At 32.1% G+C, this 26,506-nt stretch overlaps 2 protein-coding genes across 2 annotated transcripts in view; one reads left to right on the forward strand and one right to left on the reverse strand.

Annotated features, from left to right (window-relative positions):
• Positions 1-26,506, forward strand: part of LOC140436949 (uncharacterized) — a 243,695-nt gene that overhangs the window by 78,842 nt on the left and 138,347 nt on the right. The gene's annotated exons all lie outside the window — the stretch shown is intronic.
• LOC140435923 (uncharacterized) lies at positions 4,217-6,646 on the reverse strand. The gene has a single exon (XM_072524637.1). The coding sequence runs from the start codon at positions 6,644-6,646 to the stop codon at positions 4,217-4,219; it is 2,430 nt and encodes an 809-aa protein (XP_072380738.1).

Consider the following 26,506-nt stretch of genomic DNA (forward strand, 5'->3'; position numbering starts at 1 on the left):
TAATTCTGTTTTCCGACATTCTTCTGTCATCTCCTCTAGCTTCGTTGTTTCTATAATCTCGTCGTACTTCATTGTTTGTCCACTTCTTTCTATGCGTTTCAGTTGTAGAGGATTTATGTGCCGTCTGTTTTTTAATGAGTTCATACAATTTAATTTTTTCCTTGAAGTCTCTGAAGTTGTTTGCGCCATAAAGTACAACTTTGTTAACAGGGTCGTCTTGAATGCCTTCTATTGTATATTGTATTATGACCTCGTCGTCTATGTTACCTCTGCTACCAATTTCCCTCATCGTCAGTACATACTCCTGTACACTTTCATCATGTTTCTTCTTTCTACGCATCAGCATTTTATGTATTTCAGCACTACTTATTTTATTTTCGAATTCCGAAGTAAGTCTTTTCTTCAATAGTTTCCAGCTATTAATTCCTTTTCTGACTGAATATACAGTTTCGCAATTCCTTTTAGGGATCGTTTTGCAAAATTATCATTTGCAAATCATTCCATCCCATTAATTCAGAAATTTCTTCGAAGTCAGTAATCCATTTTCTCACCGGATAATCGTCTTTTCCGTCGAAGGGTCTTATGCTGTCTTCTACGTCTTTAAAAGTCAAAGCAAAAGAATCATTTACTTTACCGGCCGTCATTCTACCTGATTTTGTTTTTTTCTTCGTCTTTAAAGCCATCGTCCGCCTACTTTCAGTTTCGTCCTCGTATTCATTATCGTCTTCATCGTCGAAATCGTCTTTATCGTCATAAACGTCTTTATCTTCGTCATAAGCTTCTTTATCGTCGTCCGCGTCGTTGTCGTCATCGTCATCTTCGTCATTCTTGTCATCTACATTTAATTCATTCAAAAACGAACAAATACGTTCAATTACGTCGTCATTTGCACCCGAATAATCCAGATCCAGTACGTTACAGACTGCAACTAAGTCTGGCATATCTAATTTCTGTTTTACGTCGTTTATCTTATCAGCATATTCGCTGGCATTTTTATCCCACGCAAAGCCTGAAAAATTTCGCAAGTTCCTTCTTGTTTGTCACGGCACCTCTTCATCACCATATGCTATAATGTGCAACGCCTTAACAGCTTTATATGCCGAATTTTTAATATTATAACTAATTTTTTGAAAATCGGTAAGAGTCGTTTGTTTAAACTGCATTTTAAAAATTGATATCAAAGTTATTTAAAAAAAATAAAAAATTTAAAAATTTATAAAAAGAATTAAAAATTTAAAAACTTATAGATTATTTTTCTGAGTGTAGTCTAAATTAGTATTACTGTGAACGAGGTTGTGGTCGCTTTTAATTCGCAAATCTTATCTCTTTATATTACAACAGTATAATAAGTACAATAATATCTCAGAATAAAGCAAAATATCCTACTAAAAGATTTTGATTTTAACATTCAATTTAAAATATTATTATAGTCAAGCATCAGCTATCATTATCAAAATATAAGTCCTCACATCAACAGAGTAAAGTTAAATCAACAAATAATTACAAATACTTTTGTTTGTTTAAAAGTTCTTTTCTAATGTTCACAGTTCATGATAAAAAAAATAATCTTCGCACAATCTATTAAAGGAACAAAGTCACCTGATCATTTGTCATCATCCAGTGGGTCCAAACATCCATAAACCATAAATTAATCTTATCGTCGTCGTCTGCAACGTCGTCAATAGTCTCGCCACTTCAGCCTCTTGGCATATTATGTTACAACAGTCACTTCGTCGTTGATTCGATTTTCACAAACTGCGTCTTTTATAATTTTGCTTCCATAATTAGCGGCACAAATAAACGTTACTGTCTCTTTCGAAATAATCTCGGTTGAGCCCCCAAAATGTAGGTCTAATTAAGTTCTTTTATTATTTGAAGAGTGTTAACGTTATATTAAAAGTCCGCGATCTATGCGAGAAGTCTTTATTATATAGAATACACTGTAACGATGTTATTTACATTTACAATACACAAGATTACGGATAATTGTCTGCGACCTGCGAATTAAAATATCGAACACCCCCGTCGTTAATTGGTTTCGTCTTTCGTCTTTTTCGGCGTGCACGATAATTTAAGTCTACTCAGTTCGGGCGACAAACATCGAATCCCCCGGCTCAGGAGGAATGTGTGTTCTCGTCTACATATCTCCTGTCCCCCTTCGCCTCTGAATCCCGTCTCCCTTATAGCGACTTAAGCATATTGTTTAAGTGGTTCCTTGCAGTGGCGTAACTAATGAATAAAACTATGCTAAATACTTATAGTAAGAAATAGTCCTACATATATATATATATATATATATATATATATATATATATATATATATATATATATATATATATATATATATATATATATGTATATATATATATATATATATATGTATATATATATATATTAATATATATATGTATATATTAATATATATATATATATATATATATATATATATTATACCCAAATGTAATGGTTTTGGACCCTGTTATTCAGCTCCCTACTATTAAGTGTGTAATAAAATATTCTTTCAGGTTTCGTTTGAAAATCAATATCACGAACATATTAAAAGACAATTACTACAATTACTTTATTGTCCAAAGCTGCACAACTTTTCCTGGTCCCGTAAACGTAGATTCTGTGTGCAGCATGATTAAAGCAAACCAACATGTTAAAGCGGGACATTCACATTCCGATTTAAAGTCCCACTTAGTAATACTACTAGTTGGATAGTCGGCTTCACTTTTAACTTCAGTCCTAGTACTCTTAGTCTATTTTAACGTTTGGTACACATCGCCCAGTCAAAAAATGTATCGAGTTAAATATACGCAAAATATAATTAGAAGGAGGAAAATGACAGATAATGCAGCATTATGCTTGTTAGTCTCACTATTGAGATTGAAAAGAAGGAAAAAAAATGTTGGATCAAGAAATTATTCGTTGATCGTATGAACTATTGTGACGAAGTTGGTCAATGTCGTTGATGACGATGATTACAGAAACTACCTTAGAACGCTATGTTGGCAGTGAGCGAAGATGTAGGTGTTTGTCCTTACACCTTTGTCCTGATGGCTTTGTTTCACGCACCAGTAATAGGTCGCTGGTTTTTTCCCTTGGGGAACAAGGTTTTTCCTTAGGGAAATAGGTTCACTTTATATATATATATATATTTCTTTGAAGGACCACCCAGAAAACTGGGAAAAATGAAGATTCGAAAAGAACGTTTGAACAAATATATTTAAACAAATACAATGTATTTTAAACGCCGATAACTTGCATATGATACACACTTGTCGGTGATACAATATTGACACGAACTTATTAATATACCGACTGTTTTAAAACACTAATATGCCGCTAGGGCGAGTAGACCCTGACGCTCCTTCAGTGCTGGAATTTGAACTGATACTCATGTCCACTCTCGCCCCTCAATCACAAACATTCCGAAATCTCCCCCCTGACCCCTCGACGTATTAAAAGATATGTTTATTTTTCAAATACCTTTAACTTTCAAATCATTGATAAAAACTACCTGAATAAGGGTATTTGTCTCAACTTGCGGAATTTTTTAATGCGTCAGAGGGTAATTTGGAAAATACTAATCCTTTCATTGTTACGATTCTATGAAGGTTTTAGAAACTTGTGTAGAAAGTTATTTAAATGCAAGATAACGGCGCTTTACAGATTATTAGTTAGTACAAAGAAATTTTATATATCTAAACTAATATAGAGTATGATACAAAAATAAACTAAATAATATGATACAAAAATAGACTAAAAATATTAAGTATTGTTGTTACGCAACATAGTCCCCCCGTTGATGTGACCTACATCTAAATGAGTATGGGGTAAAGGACATACTTTAACAACAGATCTTATAAATGTTCCGTCTTTAGTTCTTAGTTTTACAGTTCTAACCCTGCCGTCTTTACCTGGCAGTATTTCGATTACTCTTGCCAGTGGCCATTTTAGAGGAGGAGCGTTATCATCGATTAGGAGTACAAGATCATCGACTTTAATGTTTTCTTGGGGCAGAAACCATTTGGGCTTATTTTGGAGGCGATTTAAATAATCCCTAGACCAACATTTCCAGAAATGCTGCTGAATTTTGCTGCATTTCTGCCACAGTGATAAACTATTTTCGGATTTTGTCGAGATATCTTTTTCTGGATAGGAAGTCATGCTGCTTCCAATGAGAAAATGAGCGGGGGTTAGAAAAGAAAAATCATTTGGACTGTCTGACAATGGACAGAGGACATGAGCTCTTTATAGCTGCTTCCCAAATTCCACCCTGATGTGGAGATCGAGGTGCAATGAACTTCCACTCAATTAATGTTGAGGCTGCGAATTCTTTTATGGTAGGTAGAACATCCGTTCCCATAAAAAAGTCATAAAGCTCTTTTAACTGATTACGAGCTCCAAGAAAGTTGGACGCATTGTCCGAATAAATGGTTTTAGGAATACCTCTGCGTGAAATGAATCTTTTTAACGTTAGTAGGAATGCTTCGGTGCTAAGACTGGACACTAGCTCTATATGGACTGCCTTAGTGACGAGGCATACGAATACTGCTATATAAGCCTTACAAATGGGAGCACGTCGCAGTTTTGAAGATTTTATTTGAAATGGGCCCCCGTAATCGATGCCGACATTTGTGAATGGTCGAGAGACCTGAAACCGTTCTTTGGGTAGATCGGCCATTATTTGATGAGCTGGTCTTGCGTTAAATCTGTAACAGTTCTTATATTTGTAGATGATCCTCTTGATTTCTCTCAGTCCATCAAGAGGCCAATAAGTGAGTCTAATATTTGACAATGTATTTTGAGGGCCTGTGTGCAATAGGCGAATGTGTTCTCTTTCAAGTAACGATCTAACTACCTGGCATTTTGTAGGAAGAAGAAGTGGAAATTTTTGATTATACGAAACATTTGCATTGCGAAGTCGTCCACCAACGCTTATTAAATCAGATGCGTCTATAAATGGATTCAATTTTAAGATAGCCTTATTTTTTATTGTTTTTTGATGCTTTAAGTCTTTAAATTCTGATTGAAAGAATGTTAGTTGAATGATTTTAACTATTCTCTGCTCGGCTTCTATTAATTCGGAAGCCGAAAGTACACCATTTCTTTTGTTTTCTTTATTTTTAAGATTGTAAATATACCTATTGCAATATGCAATTACTCTTTGTAACCGAGTGAAAGATGAGAATTTACAAAAAGTTGTATATAGAGTAGGTTTCGAATTATTTACAGCGTGTAAAGTGGCTTTTATTTCAGGGATATCTGTTATATCAATATTTGGAACAAATTCATTAAATTTAGTGGTTGCGTTCATTAGAAAATGGGGCCCATGCCACCATAATGTATTGTCTACCAGCAGGGCCGGTGTGGTACCGCGAGACAGAATATCTGCTGGGTTATCTTTAGAACTTACGTGATTCCATAAATAAGTTCGCGTTAACTCCTGTATTTGAGTTATACGGTTTGCTACGAAGATTGACCAACGAGAAGGGTGAGAATTTATCCATGCAAGTACAATTTGGGAGTCTGTCCAGAGCCTAACCGAAGCTATGGAAGAAACCTTTGGTGAAATAATAAGAAAGATATTTGAAATCAGGGTAGAAAGCAAAACAGCCCCTAATAATTCAAGTCTGGGTAGGGAAATGGTTTTTAGCGGAGCTACACGACTCTTTGAAGTAATTAAGTTGCATGAAACGATTCCATTTTCATGTAAAACCCGTAAATAAATACAAGCGCCATATGCCTTCATACTTGCATCGCAGAAACCATGGATTTCAATTCGAGAAATATTGAGCGGATTGAGCAGAGGTCTAGAGATTGTGAGTTTTGCAAGATCAGGAATGTGAGCTAGAAAATTCAACCATTCTGATGAAATTTCTCCTGTGAGTTTGTCATCCCAATTTAAGTTACATATCCAAATTGTTTGCATTAACAACTTGGCAGATACAGTAATCGGATTTATTAGACCAAGAGGATCAAAAATAGAAGAGATAATTGATAGAACTTCTCTTTTTTTGTATTTTGGTTCACTAGAAATGTCAGGAAGAGAGATAGAGAACATGTCAGACTGAGAATTCCAACATATTCCAAGAACTTTATTTGACGAATTGTCGGGTTTTATTACATAATTAGATTTTTGAGATTCAGAGGAAATAGAGTCGAGAAACTCGGAAGAATTAGAACTCCATTTATGGAGTGGTATCCCAGCGGAATTTAGACTCGTAGAAAGTTGCTTATAAGTCTTGTACAAAGTCTCGATATCATTTTTACCATGTAAAATATCATCTACATAACAAGAATTTTCTAGAGCATCAGCAGCTAATGGGTATTTTTCTTTATTTCGAACTGCCAACTCTTTAAGACACCTAGTACTTAAAAAACTAGCTGAGTTTGTGCCGTAGGTCACGGTCTGAAGTTCTAGACATTTTAATTCTTCTTGCGGGGAATTGCGCCACAGAATGTTTAGTAGAAATGTCTGTTTTGGGTTGATTCTTATTTGCCTAAACATCTTTTCGATGTCGGCGATAAGAGTATATTTGTAAAGTCTAAAGCGAATTAGAATTTCAAACAAATCAGGTTGTACAGTATAACCTTTGAGCATAATATCGTTGAGAGACACATTTGAGGTTGATTTCATTGATCCATCAAATACAACCCTGAGTCGAGTAGTTAAGCTATCATGCTTGAAAACACCTAAATGAATGCCCTAAAGAAACATATTCTGATATGAATTCTGTGTACAGATGCCGTAACTCGTCTGATTTGTTAAGCCTTTTTTCAAGATTGAAAAAACGTCTTTTTGCCAAATGAAATGATTCACCTAATTTTTGATATTCATTAGGAGTCTTCAGAGGTAGGTCTACTTGAAATCTGCCACTAGGAAGAATTGTTAGTGAAGATTTGAATATGTCCTCAGCTCGCTGTTCTGAGGGAGTTAATGTTTTTACATGAATAGAAGTGAGTGGTTTAGTCTCTTCTATTTCCCAAAAATTCTTTAAAAGAGAATCAAGATCAGCAGTTTGTACGTGTAACGAAATATTTGAATAATGTGAGTGTGCATTATTCGTTGAAGGAGTCGCGTTTGATCCTAACATTATATAACGAGAGTATGGGATATTTCCACCTACAATATAACCCAAATGAGTGTTTTGAAGAATAGGAAGGTTGGGGCCTAATTTTATTAAGCCGTAAGTAACTAGGTCAAAATAAATATCAGCTCCTAAAAGCATGTCTACGTCCGACGGGGTACAGAAATGTGGGTCTGCAAGTTTTATATTTTTTGGTACTTTTAATAAATTTAAATCCAGCGCGACTTGTGGATGCTGGCACGTAATGCTTTCGAGGACAGCACAGGACAGATTAAAGTTTTTACCAGGATATGTGTTTGAATAGATTTTAAGGTCTACCATCTTGTTTGAAACAGAAGAAGTTTGAGCTATACCTGATATTTGAAGATTTCTGGTATAGGGTGAATAACAAATTCTTTTGGCTAACCTGTCTGTTATGAACGAAACTTGGCTACCGGAGTCTGTTAAACAACGAACAGAGATGGGATTGTTTTCAACATCGTAAACAGTTACCAAAGCAGTTGCGAGTAAAATTTGCAGATTGTTCGAATATACAGAGTGGGACGAAATATTGCTCGGCCCTGGAAGATTTTGCGTATCTGGTAAACCTTGCGGAATTGCATTTGGAACAGAGTTGTTCTGCGAATTTGCATGAATATTCTCCGAAGTGAATTGAGACGAATGCTGATTTGGACGTTGATGACGTGAATTCCGAACAAATTGATTTTGGGCGGGTTGACTTTCAGAATTCGATCTATACGAACTTTGCCGTGAAATATTTTCCGACGGGTGCGAAATGTGAAGCAAAGAGTGATGTCTTTTATTGCAGGTTTTGCAATTCGAAGATGAGGAACAAGAATTAGACATATGACCACTAGCAAGGCAATTGAGACAAAAACCTTTGTTTTTTACTTTTTGCATACGCTCTTGAGCGGACAAATTTAAAAATTGTTGGCAAGAGTATACTTTATGTGAGTTAGAATTGCATACGAAACATTTAAAAGATGTATCTCTATTATTTATAGAAATATGAAGAGACGGTTTTGATTTATAAACTGTTTTCTCTTCAAAGATCAAATTTTCCAATATCTTACATTTCTTTTCAATAAAATTCAAAAACTCATCTATTGTAGGAAGTTCGTTGAAATCTCTTTCGGATTCAAAGGATCGTTTCATATTAAAATCTAATTTTTGTGTAAATATATGAATTAAAATTAAATCTGCAAGATTGTCGGAGATATTTAAATTATTTAGCGCACTTAAATTCTTTTTTATGTGAGTTAAGAATTCTCGCAAGTTTTGAGCAGTATTTTTTGTTAATGAAGGAACGTTCAAAAGTTGTTTTAAATAAGTGTTAATTATTAAACATTTGTTTTCAAATCTATTCTTAAGTGTATCGAGCGCAACGGAAAAATTTGAGCCTACAACTTCCAAATTTTCAATTAGTTGTAGAGGCTCGTTCTTGAGAATTGATTTTAAATAAATTAGTTTTTCAATATCTGAAAGATTTAAATCATCTACGACAAGTTTGGTAAACATCTCGATAAAACTAGGCCAATTTGCTATATTTCCATTGAAATGTGGAATTTTTATTTCCGGTAGGCGGATATGATGGTTATTTGAATGATTTTGTTGAGCTGAGGTGCTCACAACAGAATTTACTGAAATTGTATCAATTTTATTCTTTAGAGCTGATCCTAACGTTAAAAATCTGTCTTCTACGTCTGCCATGTCAACAGAAAATTCATCATCTATTGTCTCTAATTCATTTTGAACCTCGAGATATTTGTCAAAAACTTTTGATAGATAGTCTTTTCTAAAAATTAATTCATTTTTTGAAATATTACTTTTTTCATTTTCTTTAAACCAATTCTCCAATCTAGTTATCGAAGCTTTACTTCGACCTCTTGCCTTAACAAGATCATCTTTTACTTTAACAATATCATCAACCGTTTTATCCATGATTAGCTGATTGAATTAGATTAAGATTTTGTGAGCGAGAAATATGTGAAAGAATTTGATCTTTAAATTGAAAAAACAGAAGAATAGTAATAAACACAGAGATATAGCGAAAATATGAGAATTTACACTAAAAATCGAAAATATAAGTAAAAGGATATAATAATTATAAAAATAATAGCGAGATAACGAAAATGTTCAATAAATGTTCAAAAAGAGTTTATAGTATGCACTTCACAAATGATACTAAAATTAAAAAACTTACAGTTTGTTGAGTGTGATGCTAGGCGTTAGATCAGCTACCAGGATGAAGGAGTCTGGAGGCGTCCTACTGGAAGATGCTGCAGATTCTGCGTTGATGTCTAACTTGAAGATGAGACATGCGAAGATCTCTGATTCGAAGTTGAAATGTGAAGAAGTCCGGTTCGAAGGAACATGAACGAAGATGTAGGTGTTTGTCCTTACACCTTTGTCCTGATGGCTTTGTTTCACGCACCAGTAATAGGTCGCTGGTTTTTTCCCTTGGGGAACAAGGTTTTTCCTTAGGGAAATAGGTTCACTTTATATATATATTTCTTTGAAGGACCACCCAGAAAACTGGGAAAAATGAAGATTCGAAAAGAACGTTTGAACAAATATATTTAAACAAATACAATGTATTTTAAACGCCGATAACTTGCATATGATACACACTTGTCGGTGATACAATATTGACACGAACTTATTAATATACCGACTGTTTTAAAACACTAATATGCCGCTAGGGCGAGTAGACCCTGACGCTCCTTCAGTGCTGGAATTTGAACTGATACTCATGTCCACTCTCGCCCCTCAATCACAAACATTCCGAAATCTCCCCCCTGACCCCTCGACGTATTAAAAGATATGTTTATTTTTCAAATACCTTTAACTTTCAAATCATTGATAAAAACTACCTGAATAAGGGTATTTGTCTCAACTTGCGGAATTTTGGAATGCGTCAGAGGGTAATTTGGAAAATACTAATCCTTTCATTGTTACGATTCTATGAAGGTTTTAGAAACTTGTGTAGAAAGGTATTTAAATGCAAGATAACGGCGCTTTACAGATTATTAGTTAGTACAAAGAAATTTTATATATCTAAACTAATATACAGTATGATACAAAAATAAACTAAATAATATGATACAAAAATAGACTAAAAATATTAAGTATTGTTGTTACGCAACAGGCAGTGTTTTCGTACTTCAACGTCCCAATCAGCAGGTATTATTGGGCTGTTTTCGCGCATTTCGGTTCGCGTATAGAGCACTACTAGTATACCGCAAACAAAGACTGTAAATTTCTGTAGATATCAACAAATTCAGAAATTCCTTCACTGTTCATTAAGGAACACGTGAAGTAGGTACCCAAGGTCAAGCACTGACTGAGGAAAGCTTTGATCCAGTTGGAAGTTAAACCTTCGAATCGTCACTCTAAATGTTGCGACTCGTACAAGGGTTCCAACAATCCACCAAGCCCACTCACGGTCCGATATCGGATCCAACTTCGAAGATTGGACCATAAGTCGGACTAAATATCAGAACATGAATGCCACGCTTTAACTATCATGAGATGCGTGCTTAGGCATGAGTCAAATACAAACAATTTTGTTGACCATTTTGCAGTGATAAAGATGTACAGTCGTTGAATTGCTCATACTTTAATTAAGCAGTAGTGCTTTGATTACAAACCGATCCTAATTTTACTGCACTAATAAGAGGAAGGCAATGGGAAACCACCTCATTAATTTTCCCAAGAAAGTTATGATGGTAAATGGAACTAAATCGATGGCCCCCAGTGCCCGGCAGAACTTAAATGTTCAGGGGGTGCTAAGAATCCCCGGGAGGAACAAAAACAAAAACATAGACAAACATTTGCCACCATAACCGCTAACCTCCATTGATGGAGACGGCACTTGAAGAAGAAGAATAAGAGGAAAAGAAACAAGTTGATACTATGGAGTAAGCTATAGATATTAAACTTTTTTAATTTTATGAAACAGAAGGTAATAGTTTCACTCGGACCAATATTAATAACGTATAAAAAAATCATTTTTGTACCCATATAACAGTTTGGTAATATGGATAATAAATATATATAAAACATTACTCACTTTCTAAAATCTGCCATATTACAAATTTATGTTCAGAAAATCGTCGTGAATAATAATAATTTATCAGTCAGTCCAAATCCCATTTATCACACCATAAATCTCCGAGGAGGAGCTGTATAACGCATTAGAGTCGTAATACCCATATAATAAATTACATTTTGTTTTGGATGAGTCATTTCTAAAAGCGGTGGTTCCTGTTTTCTTACGATTTCAGTTTTGAAGAGGCCAATCGTCGTTGTAAATGTCCTGAAGCGGAACTGGTCATCACGGCAAACAACCATCGCAGTGGGTAAGAATTAATTCTTTGAAGAAAGGAAGAACCGTGGAACCGACAGCGGTTGCCGGTTGAAAGGTTTTGGAAATAAAATTAAAACGTTAATGTAAAATATACATATACATATATATATATATATATATATATATATATATATATATATACATATATATACATATATATATATATACATACATATATATACATATATATATATACATATATATACATATATATATACATATATATATATATATACATATATATATATATATATATATATATATATATATATATATACATATATATATATACATATATATATACATATATATATATATACATATATATATACATATATATATACATATATATATATATATATATATATATATATATATATATATATATATATATATATATATATATATATATATATGTGTGTGGGTGTGGGTGTTACTGTTCATATAAAACTTGTGTTTAAAACTTTTTTTAGGGAACGTTCTATACCTTATTTCATTTTTAGATTGCAGTCAAATATTAAATGAATATTATTATACATTTCCTATATCTAAATTTGGTACTTCACGAAATATTTTGATTTTTCGTTAATTGTAAAGGACTAAAAAAAGTCGTATAGTTGGATTACAAAAAAGAGATTGTAATCAAAATTTTCGAAGTATTCAACATAAAACTACTATGAAACCCATTAACTAGACTATCGTCAAGAAAAAGCTACTAGATTCCACATTATACATATTCAAAATAGACATTTCTTGATTATTTTCGCAGTTACCAAGGGACTTCCACTTGGCAACTATGGTACCATCGTTGACTGTTGAAACCAACCACTTTCAAAGTACACCAGTCGGTATAATTCATTTCTGTGTATAATTTGAGCACGTCTGGAGTACTATACAGTGACGGATTCAGAGACCAACTTATAAAAAAAGGTACTAAACTAAAAATAGATGTTTATGATCATTGGTGAGTCACGACTCGGTCGTAAACTCTTTCGTGGAGTTCTTTGTATTCTAAGAATTATATTTCTATTTGCATGCGGGTGTACTGTTTACGGCAAAATAAAAATATGAGTTCAATGGGTTTTTCTTACTACCTGCCATTATTACTTTCTTAAAAAAACTCGTTCCCATTTGGGTTGTAAAATTTTGGGTAGTAATTGGTTGTATGATCGAATTTATGAATTTAGTATAAAAATGGTAAATATAACTATTTAATAAAAGTATATTTACGGACTTTCGCTCTCGCGCATCAAAGCATCTTCAGGAATATCTGAAAGTAAACAAGAAATCTTTTTGTAGAAGTGAAAAAAGCAGAAGTAAATGTTTGATGGTGATGTCAGAAATAGTAAATGTTTAAACTTACTTTATCAAAGGCTTTCTGTACAACGTAATGAAGTAGACGAAATATTTACAATAAATAATAAATAAGTCACCATACTTAAAAAGAACATACTTCTGCTAATTGGCTTATTGAACATCTTCCCTTCGTGTAGCCTTCTAACTTGGGTTTAAATACAAACATTGGTAAATTAAACAATTTTTTTAAACATAGCTTGGGTTTAGTATTAACCGGGCCGACGGCTTTACGTGTCCTCTGAAGCACGGTCAAAAATTGGAAAATTTTTAGTGTTTCTGCCGGGAATCATCAAACTCAGATCAGCCGGCTTGAAAAGCCGATACTATATCCGCTGAGCTACGATAACCACTGCTTATTGTAATACATTGTTTTTACTATTTATGGTGTTCGTAGATGGTTCTGCAACCTTTTCGGAATCCGGCTGTTACAGTAATTCTACGGATAGTTTATGAAAGAAGAAAGTTTAATATATCAATATATAATATTACAAAGAAATGAAGACAAATGATTTTAAAAATTTCAAAATCATTTTGAAGAAAATATAGGTTTCTTACTTATAAACATTTTGAATAACTTTTTAACTATTGGCTGAAGGAAACCTATTTTTTTATATTTGATGCCGATGCATTTTTTATAAATTTAAAAAAAGAAAATGTTGTCCTTTTTGACAACTTGGGACGAAGTTATTGATTTTTTTTAAATCGACAGCAGTTTTTGTTTATAACAATTAAGGTATCTAATTATATAAAGTTTTAATGTGCAAAAATTCTTGTTTACGGATTTTGACCATTCTTTTTTTTTTAATTTGTGCGTATTTTTGCGTACATTACGAATATACATAAATTATTTAAATAAAATGTTAAATAAACCAGCTAATTTGTTTAAACATTTTTTTCAAATTTTATTTTTTTTTAGTAACATTTAAGGTAATTTTTATTATAAAACATGGAAATCCATAAACAAGACCCAGAGATACAGTTAACAGCACCTTCCTCCTTCATCGCTGCCGCGAGTTTCAAAGCCATTTCGATTTCGATAGCCACATTTTTAAGCTTTGTGGACGATTCCGTTGAAAGGCAATATTTTTTAAATTTGGCAAATTTAACTGTAAAGTATGATGTTTCAAATGACGCTTATTAGACTTCTTAATTCTTGTAAACAAAGCTGCTGTGAGTTAAAAAAAAAAGACTAAGTTCGTCTCAAATTACCCTAAGACAACTTTTTCTTTTTTTAAGTTTGTGAAAAAATGGCCGCTTTCCAAATGTGAAAAAATAATTTTCCTACAGGCAATGGGTAAAAGTTATTCCAAACATTTATAAGCAAAAAATTGACATGTTTTTGCAAAATGATTTTGCAATATTGAAAATCGTTTTTCTCCATTTCTTTTTAATAATCTTTATAAAATGAGCCTTCTTCCTTCATAAGCTGTCCGTAGAATTACTGTAACTTCATAATTTTCTGGCATATATTGTTGCAAAAAAATTGAATTTTGGATAAACAAATAAAATAACGTTTAAACTATTTGACAGATAACTTTGAAATTTTGATCATATTTTAAGCACTACTGACCCAAAATTCCATGTAACTTGAAGATTCGATGTTCATTTTAAAAAAAAAAGTTATTAAAATTTATAAAAAAAACCTAGGCAGAAATATTTAAAAATGTTAATGTGAAGGATTTTGTATGACATAAAAGTGTTATATTTTTTGACCTTAATTTGTTATTAACTAATTAAGTCCAGAAAATCAACTGCATGAAACATATACGTAGGTCCTTGTTTTCGAAGTACATACTACTCAAAACGACTGACGTTTGGCTGGCCGGGTCAGAGTCACTAGAAAAATCTTATTTCCCTCAACTATTAAATGTTAACTATCAGGAAAAAAACTATGGTCATTTATAGATGAATATGTAAAGAAACACTTGCTTTGGATAGCGAAATGATTCTAAAAAATAATAGTTTATAAGGTATCTAGGATCGGTCTTACATAGCAATCTGAAATGCACTACAGTTAGAGTAACCTAGATGAAATAGAAGGATGTTATATTAGATGATATGAAATATTTCAATGAAATGTTTAGATATATTTTATAAAATCACCATAAGACTGGTTACCATGTACTGCTTTGAATATCGGCCAGATATTGCAGAAAACAGAAAGTCGATGGATAGTAAAGTGACAAAAAAGATAAAGTTAAAAAGAAATTTATTAAAAGTTTAGGTGTGGTACGAATTATTTACAAAATGAGAAGGTTAGGTTAAGATAGTTAGGGCACGTTCAACACCTAAGTAATTAATCAATACGAAGATCTCTGAAGTTCCTGGAACGAATAGGAAGCAAAAACATAAAAAGACTTCATTTTTCTGACGCGATTAGACATAACGTTCCTCTAATCGTGATTAGTATTAGCATTACTCAAGACAGAAACCTAAGGAAAAATATAAGAAAGGAAAACTTTTCCTGCATGGGAATAAAAGCAAAGATAATGACGAAAGTTTTTACGAACTCGATAAAGACAATACATGATGTTACTTATAAGATATCAGTAAAAGTTAGTACATGCTTTTATTCTAACAATTTAATTAGTCTTATATTTTTAATTTTTCAATTTAAATTTGCAAAAATTTGTTTATGGAGTTTTTTGGCTCTAGAGTTGTATTCATTTTATTTTTCTATCATCTTGTATATCTAAATAATGAGTATTACCACCTCATAATGGCACATCCTCAAGATTATTAATAATTATCATGATTTTTCAATAAAAACATAATTCTTAAGATGAACATAAAACTTTTATTGTGCTTTTCCTTTCGATATGTGCATCAGTTGTGGTATGAGTTATTCATTGGACATGACGAATGCATTTAAAGTAGATATTGTTCATCGTGTAGCCATTTGTACTATTGAGGAATGTCCTACTCAAGTTAAATAAATGTACGTAACGAACTGCCGATCAAAGCAAACACAGCAGTAATTAATTGAACGTGTGTTTAGCACCAGGTAAGAATAAGTAAAAAAATTATTATACAATGTTTCTTTGGTTTTTTTTTGATATTTCAGTATGATTTGTCATTTTTATATAATAAAAAACTATAGCTATTTATATATATATATATATATATATATATATATATATATATATATATATATATATATTTGCATTTATGTTATATCATTCGTCTTTAATTGACCATACTTGCGACATTGGAAATCATGTACAATATATTCCTGTTTTTTTTTTAGCTGTGATTATTCTTGTTGTCTTCCAATATTTTCGTTCTGAGCACTGTGTATTGTCACTCTTCTTTGTCTTCTTCATGTAAAACTAATAGCATGATATTTACTTAATGTACTGCGGTTCCTAATGTTTAATCTGGTACTATATACCATTCACGTAAATTCGTTAGTCAATATGTTGTTCTTTTGTCCTGACCTTGTTTTTATTCCTAATATTTTATTATTACAAATAACAAACATTCTGCTATTTGTAATAGTTTTGTATTCTTTATCTCGTAAAATAGCTTAATTATTTAATTGTACCTATTTTATGATGGTAAAATCTCCAATTCGTATATTCATTTTTGTCTCAAGTCATGAGCTCGACAATTCAGCAGACTAACAGTCTCATTTGTAAGCTTTTAGATAGAGTATGTACCTTAATATCTAAACGAAAATACTAAGGATAGCATTGGACTAAGTGCAAATGGAAAAAACTTGTATCACGTCTTTAGAAATTACAGTTTTTTCTCTACTATTATCATTACCATAAACTGAACACTTTTCTGGAAGATTCGTTTTAGACATGAATACGGCTAACATAAAACACAAAAAACAATTATTGAAGACAATTATCAGAATGTTTTGTAAGTTACCACTACGGTAGAAAAATGGGCGTATATACTTGCCGGTTACTAAGTTTATTATAAGCAAATACCTTAAAATTGCGATATGCTGATATTTAATATATATATTCTAATTATAATATATATATATATACATATATATATATATATATATATATATATATATATATATATATAATATATATATAATATATATATATATATATATATATATATATATATATATATATATATATATTAAAATTATGTTTTATAAGACCATAGTTTTTATGGTGAATATTTTATAAAGGTTCACACTCTGTAATAAAAAAAACAGATGTTCAGTGTTAATAAATTCATTCATTCGTTATGTAGAAAAGAAAACGATTAATAAAAATATGGTGCATTCTTGAAAGTGACCAAAATCGTGTGTACTACTTTTATTTTTTTGTCGGAGACCACCTTGCAATTCGTCGGTTGATGACGAGCATGAAAAATTTCTTATTAACAAATTTCGTTACTTAATTAATAGAAACATCGTTAAAACTAATTTTAAAATGTGTGTCTTCTAATAGTGAACGCCAGAGACGGATCCAATATTTATTCCAGATAATTTTTGCCCCAGAATTTATTGATTTATTATATTGTATTCAGAAAATAGTTAACTATAAAAAATGAAAGGATCTAATCACGTAGAAGAAATAAAAATCAAAAAGCATTAATAAAATAAAAAAAATGAGCTACTGTCTGTCTACTCTCAATTAAATAGCACAAAAAATGACTTACTTAATGTACCAAAGAAGTAATAACTTCAAAATATTTTTGAATACTTTTGACTTTGTTTAAACATAACATGATTCAACACACTGCATTTTATACATTTCTTATAGTACAACACGTCTAACAGCTAGTATCTATAATAAAGAAGGTACATTGGGGCAAAACATATTATATATATAACCGTAATGGCTATTTTTTTGTTTTTTTTTTTATAAAAATTTCATTGTGTTAAATAAATAACAGCAGAATACAATGTTTGGTAGCGATTGAGGGTTCAAAAGAGAATACATGTGCCTACCAAATATTATGTACTTTACAGTATTTACATTACACATTTACACTAAATTAGTATGTACAATAATTTTTTTAGTTTTCTCTTTGTCTTGTTTGAAGATCTTATCACTCTTATTATTGAGATGTATGTATGTGTAAAGTATACTTTTCAAAAATTTATTAGACTCTTAGACCTTTTGGTGTATAAATGCCCACAAAATATGGGCAAAATATTTATACAAATAAAAATTAGTTTGGTAAGTAAAAATTACTGCTTACATGTTCAAAATATTTAATACAAAAATGCTTTTATCTAATAAATGTTTCTCTGAAAAATTTTTTTATAATTTTGAAAACATTTTTTTAATATAAGAATAATTGAATTTATAAATAAGTTCAAATAGCAACCAATTACAAATAGCCTCAATGTCATAAATGCCAACATAAAATTTTTATTTTTGACAATTATATTGCCAAAAGTAAAACTTCGTTTAAACATTCTTTTTTGTTTAGTAACAAAAAGAAGAAGATTTATTCACCCTTGACAGATGTCTGAAAGAATGTGACAGATATATGGAGATATAATATGACATTTTACAAGTTTTATATATAAATCATAAAGAAAGAATATAATTATAAATTTTGCTTAAATTTTGAATTTCAGATCTTTTGTTTAAACTCTTATCATTTTTGCTAATACAAACCATTTCCAAAAAAGTCTTTTTAAATTTATTACTTTCACTACATAAAATTTTAATGTTATCAAAATCCATAATATGGTCTTTATCGATTACATGTTCTGCCAAAGCACAAGATGGTTTTTTAATTCTGCAATCACTTTTGTGAGAAATAATGCGATTTGAAAGATTTCTTCCGGTCTCACCAACATATTCAGCCTCACACTGAGTACAACTAATGCTTTATACTAAATTTTTTTTTTAAATATCCTATAGACAAATTTGAAAAAACGAATTTAGTATACAGCATTAGTTGTACTCAGTGTGAGGCTGAATATGTTGGTGAGACCGGAAGAAATCTTTCAAATCGCATTATTTCTCACAAAAGTGATTGCAGAATTAAAAAACCATCTTGTGCTTTGGCAGAACATGTAATCGATAAAGACCATATTATGGATTTTGATAACATTAAAATTTTATGTAGTGAAAGTAATAAATTTAAAAAGACTTTTTTGGAAATGGTTTGTATTAGCAAAAATGATAAGAGTTTAAACAAAAGATCTGAAATTCAAAATTTAAGCAAAATTTATAATTATATTCTTTCTTTATGATTTATATATAAAACTTGTAAAATGTCATATTATATCTCCATATATCTGTCACATTCTTTCAGACATCTGTCAAGGGTGAATAAATCTTCTTCTTTTTGTTACTAAACAAAAAAAGAATGTTTAAACGAAGTTTTACTTTTGGCAATATAATTGTCAAAAATAAAAATTTTATGTTGGCATTTATGACATTGAGGCTATTTGTAATTGGTTGCTATTTGAACTTATTTATAAATTCAATTATTCTTATATTAAAAAAATGTTTTCAAAATTATAAAAAAATTTTTCAGACAAACATTTATTAGATAAAAGCATTTTTGTATTAAATATTTTGAACATGTAAGCAGTAATTTTTACTTACCAAACTAATTTTTATTTGGTAAGTTAACAAAAATTGTTTTTTCTTTTTAGTTCAACCTTGTAAGTATTTTGTCTTTTTTAGCTCTTGATAATAATTGTAAACACAATTGAAAGCTCGAGAATAAAAAAAATAGTTAACCAATAGCCCTATTATTGACTCCAACCCATCCAAAACAGTTATATATTTGTTCCAAACGAGTCACAAGTACTTCTTTTTTCTTATATATATATATATATATATATATATATATATATATATATATATCAAATATATATATATATATATATATATATATATATATATATATATATATCAAATAAAATCCAAATATTATAGCGTTCGAGCACAAATTAGTAAAACCTTTCGCGTTTGAATCGGTATTAATATAACGATATAACTGTTATTTCGGTATCTCCACCTCTAGTCGTTCGATCTAATACAAATTCAAACTCAAAAAGTCCCAACTAATGTTTCCAAAATAGTTCTTACTTCAGTAGTTAGCCCAACAGAAGCGCCATCTGCGTTGACCGCGAGGTACTAAAACGATTTAATAAAATCGTTTTCTTTTTCTCTGTGCTATCGAAATCTGCAAACGATTAGAAGCTTTCACCAAAAGCTTGCTATTGCTCTGATGAAATAAAAGCCAAATATTATGCGTTGGAGCACAAATTAGTCAAACCTTTTGCGTTTGAATCGGAATCAGTAGGAGCATTTTTTCTGTATCTTTTTTAATTGTTGAGTTATTTTAAAAAAAACCTACCTAAAAAAAACGTACCTTAATTTTTATGCAAGACACTTTTACCAGTGATCATTGTAAAGGTTGTTTTTTAAATCTTTAAAGAAGTTCATATAAGTTATCCATGAAAAACTTATATTACCGCTTTACGGTTATTCAACATTATATGTTCGGATTTTTGTATTCGAGGAATAAAAGTCTATCTTCGAACAGCTGTAACTTTGTTAATATTGTTAATATTAAGTATATATGTATATATGTATATATGTATATATGTATATATGTATATATGTATATATGTATATATGTATATATGTATATATGTATATATGTATATATGTATATATGTATATATGTATATATGTATATATGTATATATGTATATATGTATATATGTATATATGTATATGTGTATATATGTATATATGTATATATGTATATATGTATATATGTATATATGTATATATGTATATATGTATATATGTATATATGTATATATGTATATATGTATATATGTATATATGTATATATGTATATATGTATATATGTATATATGTATATATGTATATATGTATATATGTACCTATATATGTATATATGTATATATGTATATATGTATATATGTATATATGTATATATGTATATATGTATATATGTATATATGTATATATGTATATATGTATATATGTATATATGTATATATGTATATATGTATATATGTATATATGTGTATATGTATATATGTATATATGTATATATGTATATATGTATATATGTATATATGTATATATGTATATATGTATATATGTATATATGTATACAGGGTGAGTCATGAGGAACTTTACATACTTCTACCATATGTAGAGTCCCTCAGGGAGCATATCATGTGGCCACTAAAAAATGTGAACTCCTCTTCTTTATTAATTAACAGGGTGATTTGTGTAATTGACCATTTATTTCATTTTACTGTAGTGTTTATACGGCTTATTTGATTTTTTTAATTTTTTCATGATACAGTACACTACTATCAAGCATTCGACTTCTTCTTCTTCTTCTCGTGCCACTCCTAGCGGAGATTGGAAATCATCATGGCCACTGCGACTTTGTTAGCAGCGCGCCTAAAAAGTCCAATCGAACTACATCCGAACCATTCAAGTAGATTACGAAGTCACGATATTTTTCTTCTTCCCACACTTCTTTTGCCCTTAATTTTGCCCTGCATGATATTTCTTAAAAGTTCGTACTTTTCACCTCTCACAATGTGCCCCAAGTATTCCATCTTTCTAGTTTTTATCTCATTTAGAATTTCGCATCTTTTGTCTAAAGTTTGGAGTACTTGCGTGTTAGTGACGCGGTCCAGCATTCGACTGGTATTAGCTAAACTAAAAAATTCCAGGACTGGCTTTGGAAAAATTAATTTAGGGATTCGTATTAAATATTACACCCTGTATAATTTTTTTTTAAAATGCAATAAGTGATTTTCAAACTACATAAATAGCCAATGAAAACGACATATGCGACAATGTTGTCGCACTTTTATTAAATTTTTAGTGAACGATCAAATCTTACCAAAAATAGAACAACCATAATGAAGTATCAAATTATAAGGTATTAATTTAAACAAATGTTATAAATTTCAAACATTTTAATTAAAATGAGTTCCTACAACATAATCTAATACGTAGAAAATTAACATCTTTACTGTCACTTTGTATTATCTCTACGATAGAATCAATTGTTTTTAAATTTTAAATTTTTACTCATAGATCGTATTGGGGCATTATTTTCGATAAATAATAAATTAAATTGATTAAAAAGTCAAACCTCTTGTATGTGTTAGTTTTTGTTGATTGTAAATGATTAACATTTTATGTCAAATAATAATACATTGCATCAACTGTACTAAATAAAAATAAATCTAAAAAAGTTTAAAATGAAGGTTGGCGTTGACCGTTTGACGTTTCTTGATATTTTATACCCATTATCATTATTGTCATTATCAATTGTTATTTATGTGTACAAGAATACATATTTCTTCTGTCATATCTACGTTAAGTACATTGTGTTAGTTTTGGTAGAGCTTTTGTTACTTTCGTTCAAAATTCCACATCAGTTTTCGACCACAGAATATGCAGACATAATATTTGTTTATGGATTCTGTAATGGGAATGGTAGGGCTGCTAGTAGAGAATATCGCAGGAGATTTCCTCATCGTCGAACTCGCAGTCATCCAACATTTGGGTCAGTTATTAATTATTTGCGAGAAAATGGCACTTTTCCTAGTGGAACAACAGAGCGACATGTAGATGAAGCGCAGGAGGATGACATTATGGACGCCGTTACTATGAACCCTACAATAAGCACTAGACAAGTAAGTCGAGAACTCAATGTTACTCAATCAAAAGTAAGTAGAGTCTTACAAAAAAATAATCTATACCCATATCACATTTAAATGGTTCAGCGACTACATGCTGGAGATGAGATCGATAGGTTGGAATTTTGTAGATGGATTAACAATAATCGACCAACGCTATACAAGACACTATTTACAGATGAAGCCCAATTTACCAGAGACGGGATAAATAATTTCCCCATGCTATTCGAGAACGTCGTTCTCAGTTAAGGTTTTCGGTTAACGTGTGGATTGGTGTCATAAATAACCAATTAGTAGGTCCTCACTTTTTTGATGGTCCTTTAACAGGGCAGGTCTATTTGAACTTTCTACAAAATATTTTGCCGAATTTGCTTGCCAACGCGAACGTTGCTATCCGAGGGATGTATTTTCAGCATGATGGGGCACCCCCACACTTTTTTCTGGCAGTGAGACAACATCTCAATAATGTTTATGGCAACAGGTGGATAGGACGTGCAGGTCCTATTTCGTGGCCTTTAAGATCCCCTGATTTCAATCCCGTTGATTACCATATTTGGGGACGATTGAAGCAACTAGTTTAAGCAGTGAATATTAATAACCGACAACAATTAATTGATAGAATTATACATTGTTGTAATACTATTAGAAACGATCCCCAGAGTATCCGTAATTCAATACGTCAATTAACAATTCGGCAACAAAAATGTGTACAGGCTGCAGGGTTCCATTTCGAAAATCTATTTTGAATTATTTTTATTTTGTTACCATTATTGTATCTTTTCCAGTTCTAATTTATGGGTTTATCATATCATAACTATGTACATATTTTTAGTTTTTTTTTTAAATTGTTCTTCGTTATTGTTAGTAGTTACTGTTTTTTGTTGTGCAGTGACTCAGTTTATCATTTCAATTAAAATGTTTTAAATTTATAACATTTGTTTAAATTAATTACCTTATAATTGGATACTTCATTATAGTTGTTCTATTTTTGGTAAGATTTGATCGTTCACTAAAAATTTAATAAAAGTGCGACAACATTGTCGCATATGTCGTTTTCATTGGCTATTTATGTAGTTTGAAAATCACTTATTGCATTTTAAAAAAAATATATACAGGGTGTAATATTTAATACGAATCCCTAAATTAATTTTTCCAAAGCCAGTCCTGGAATTTTTTAGTTTAGCTAATACCAGTCGAATGCTTGATAGTAGTGTACTGTATCATGCAAAAATTTAAAAAATTAAATGAGCCGTATAAACACTACAGTAAAATGAAATAAATGGTCAATTACACAAATCCCCCTGTTAATTAATAAAGAAGAGGAGTTGACATTTTTTAGTGGCCACATGATATTGTTGTGAATTTATTAATTGTTATGTCTTTAATTTATAATGTCTTTATCAAAAGGTTCTTATCTAAATTTATTAAAAAGCACAATAACTGATATTAATTTATTTATCACTAAATATACATAATTTATTAAAAGGCGAGCGTAACAATAAATATCGCGAGCGCGAATCTTCTTTATTAACTGTTTTCTATTCTCCAAAAAGTCCTGTTATATATTCACTACTGTTAGACTAGAAACGTCTAAAACCTTCTTGAGTAGACGACGGCGAAACGGTAAAGGCAAACTGGATTTCCCGCATCGGTTCTGGAAGGTCCATTCAGGTAAATAGACGCCTCTCGTAAAATCTAAAACATAAGCATGTGAATAAAAACATGTTTACAGGTTAAAACTATGACTCATATTTTTACGTAACATTGCCCCCCTTCAAAAGATGGTTCCTCCTGGAACCTTGTCGGGACTAGAACTGGAGCGGTATGCTGGTATCGGCAACTGGACCCTCTTTTACAACTTCCAGTTGTATAAAAATGACAAGGGACGGTTTTCTCTCCGCACCAGTAACTATGCGGATTGCAACAGACTAACACCTGGACTTCGGTGTCTTTAAAGATCTCCTCCACCATATTTCGGATAACCCTCCAATCTAATTGGCGGCACTCCAACTTTGGCATGGCTAACTTTTGCACGTCGGACTCTAGTACGTGCTCTCTCAATTGAAGTAAGGCTTCCCATACATCTCGGTAGGTAGGTTGGTCACGGGCAGTGTCTTTTGTTACCAGGTAGAAAAGGTAACGTAATGCATCTTAGAGTTTCAAGGTTTTACCGGGAGCTGGCACTTGGCATTGAAGTTCTGCAACTCGACCAAACTTCCTTCGAAAGACGGATGCCAACCCTGGTGCGTCTTTGATACTGGCCGGGATGGTAAGGGCCAGCGAGTAGTCATCGGGGAGCGCGAGTAGATCTTGCTTTTCTTCAGTGGTAACACCATGTCTCGCTTTACCGGTACCTCCATAGGCACCCATGAATTCCTCAAACGTGAGGTCAGACACATCGTGGACTTGGTTTACTTCCACTTCTTCATCTACGTCGTGGTCACCTTCGAAAGACGCCAACCGGTTATGGTGTACTATCATCGGCTTTCCCCTCGGAATCTTGCTTATTCGGTAGATGACATCGTTGATCTTCTCCATAATTAGGTATGGGCCTTCCCAAAACTGCTGCAATTTGGGAGAACAACCTTTTCGTTTCTTGGGATTATACAGCCATACTTTGTCGTTCTTCTTAAAGCAACCCTTTTCGGCTTGTGTATCGTACCGTTTCTTCATTCTGTCGCTAGCGATCTGAAGGTGGGAACGGACCAACTCATGTACAACGTCCATTCTTCTTCGTAATTCGATCACATAATCTTCACCTGCTACATCTTCTCCAGGTCGACACCCAAACTCTAGATCACAAGGTAGTCGCATTTCGCGTCCGAATAGGACTTTGGCTGGTGTCTGGCCTGTTGATTCGTTAACAGCAGATCTGTAGGCCATTGTGAAGAACGGAAGGTATTGGTCCCAGTCTCGCTGATGATCGGACACCATCTTTGTCAAATATTTGCCAACTGTCCTATTCATCCGTTCTACCATACCATCAGATTGCGGATGATATGCTGTAGTTCTTGTTTTCTTCATGCCTAGTCTATCACATATTCCTTGGAATAGATCGCTTTCGAAGTTCCTGCCTTGGTCACTATGTATCTCCAAAGGCACTCCAAATCGGCTAATATATTCTTGGATCAACTTATCTGCAACGTCTGGAAGTGCGTAAATCTCGACCCACTTAGTAAAGTAATCCATTACTACCAACATGTACTCCATTTTCACTTGCTGGAAATGGCCCAGCGATATCCAAAGCTATTCTTTCAAATGGGCTTCCAACATTATATTGTCTCATAGGAGCTCTCCTTTTTCGGTCAGGCCCGTAACTCGTAGCACAAATAGTACATTTCTTACACCAGTCTTTTACGTCATCGGAACTGTTCATCCAATAAAACCGTTCCCGAATTCGCTGAAGGGTTTTCTTTACACCAAAATGCCCTCCCGATGGACTGTCGTGTAACTGACGAAGTATTTCGGCTATTCTGCTCTTTGGGATCACCAACTGTCTTCTCTTCTCTGAACCGTCATCATTTTACAGGACTCGTTTGAGCAAGCCATCTTCGATGATAAATAAGTCCCACTGGGCCCAATACGTCTTAACTACTGAGCATAGGTTTGATATTTCCTGCCAAGGTGGTCGACGGCTTTCCTCTTTCCATTTTAGGATTTTCTGTATAACTGGATCTCTCTCTTGTTCTTCCCTTATCTTAGTAGGCGTCCAGTCGTCGTTGACAATCGTCGTTCTTAGCACTGCTGCTTCCTTGGATTCCGTTTTGTTGCAGTGGGCACACTCTGCTGGGCATGGCCTTCTGGAAAGAGAATCAGCGTTTCTGTGGCTAACACCGGCCCGGTGCTTAATCTTAAAATCGTATTCTTGGAGTCGTTCGATCCACCTGGCTATCTGACCCTCTGGATTCTTAAACTGCATCAACCACTTAAGGGCGGCATGGTCGGTTCGGATTAGAAACTTTCTGCCATAGAGGTATTGATAAGTGCTCTACTGATTTCACTACTGCCAAAAGTTCTCTTCTCGTGACG

Source organism: Diabrotica undecimpunctata, chromosome 3 (genome assembly GCF_040954645.1).
Source record: "Diabrotica undecimpunctata isolate CICGRU chromosome 3, icDiaUnde3, whole genome shotgun sequence".
Lineage (NCBI taxonomy): Eukaryota > Metazoa > Arthropoda > Insecta > Coleoptera > Chrysomelidae > Diabrotica > Diabrotica undecimpunctata.

Coding starts and splice junctions, on each gene's coding strand:
- LOC140435923 (XM_072524637.1), bottom strand. CDS start 6,646: ATGAAATCAACCTCAAATGTGTCTCTCAACGATATTATGCTCAAAGGT.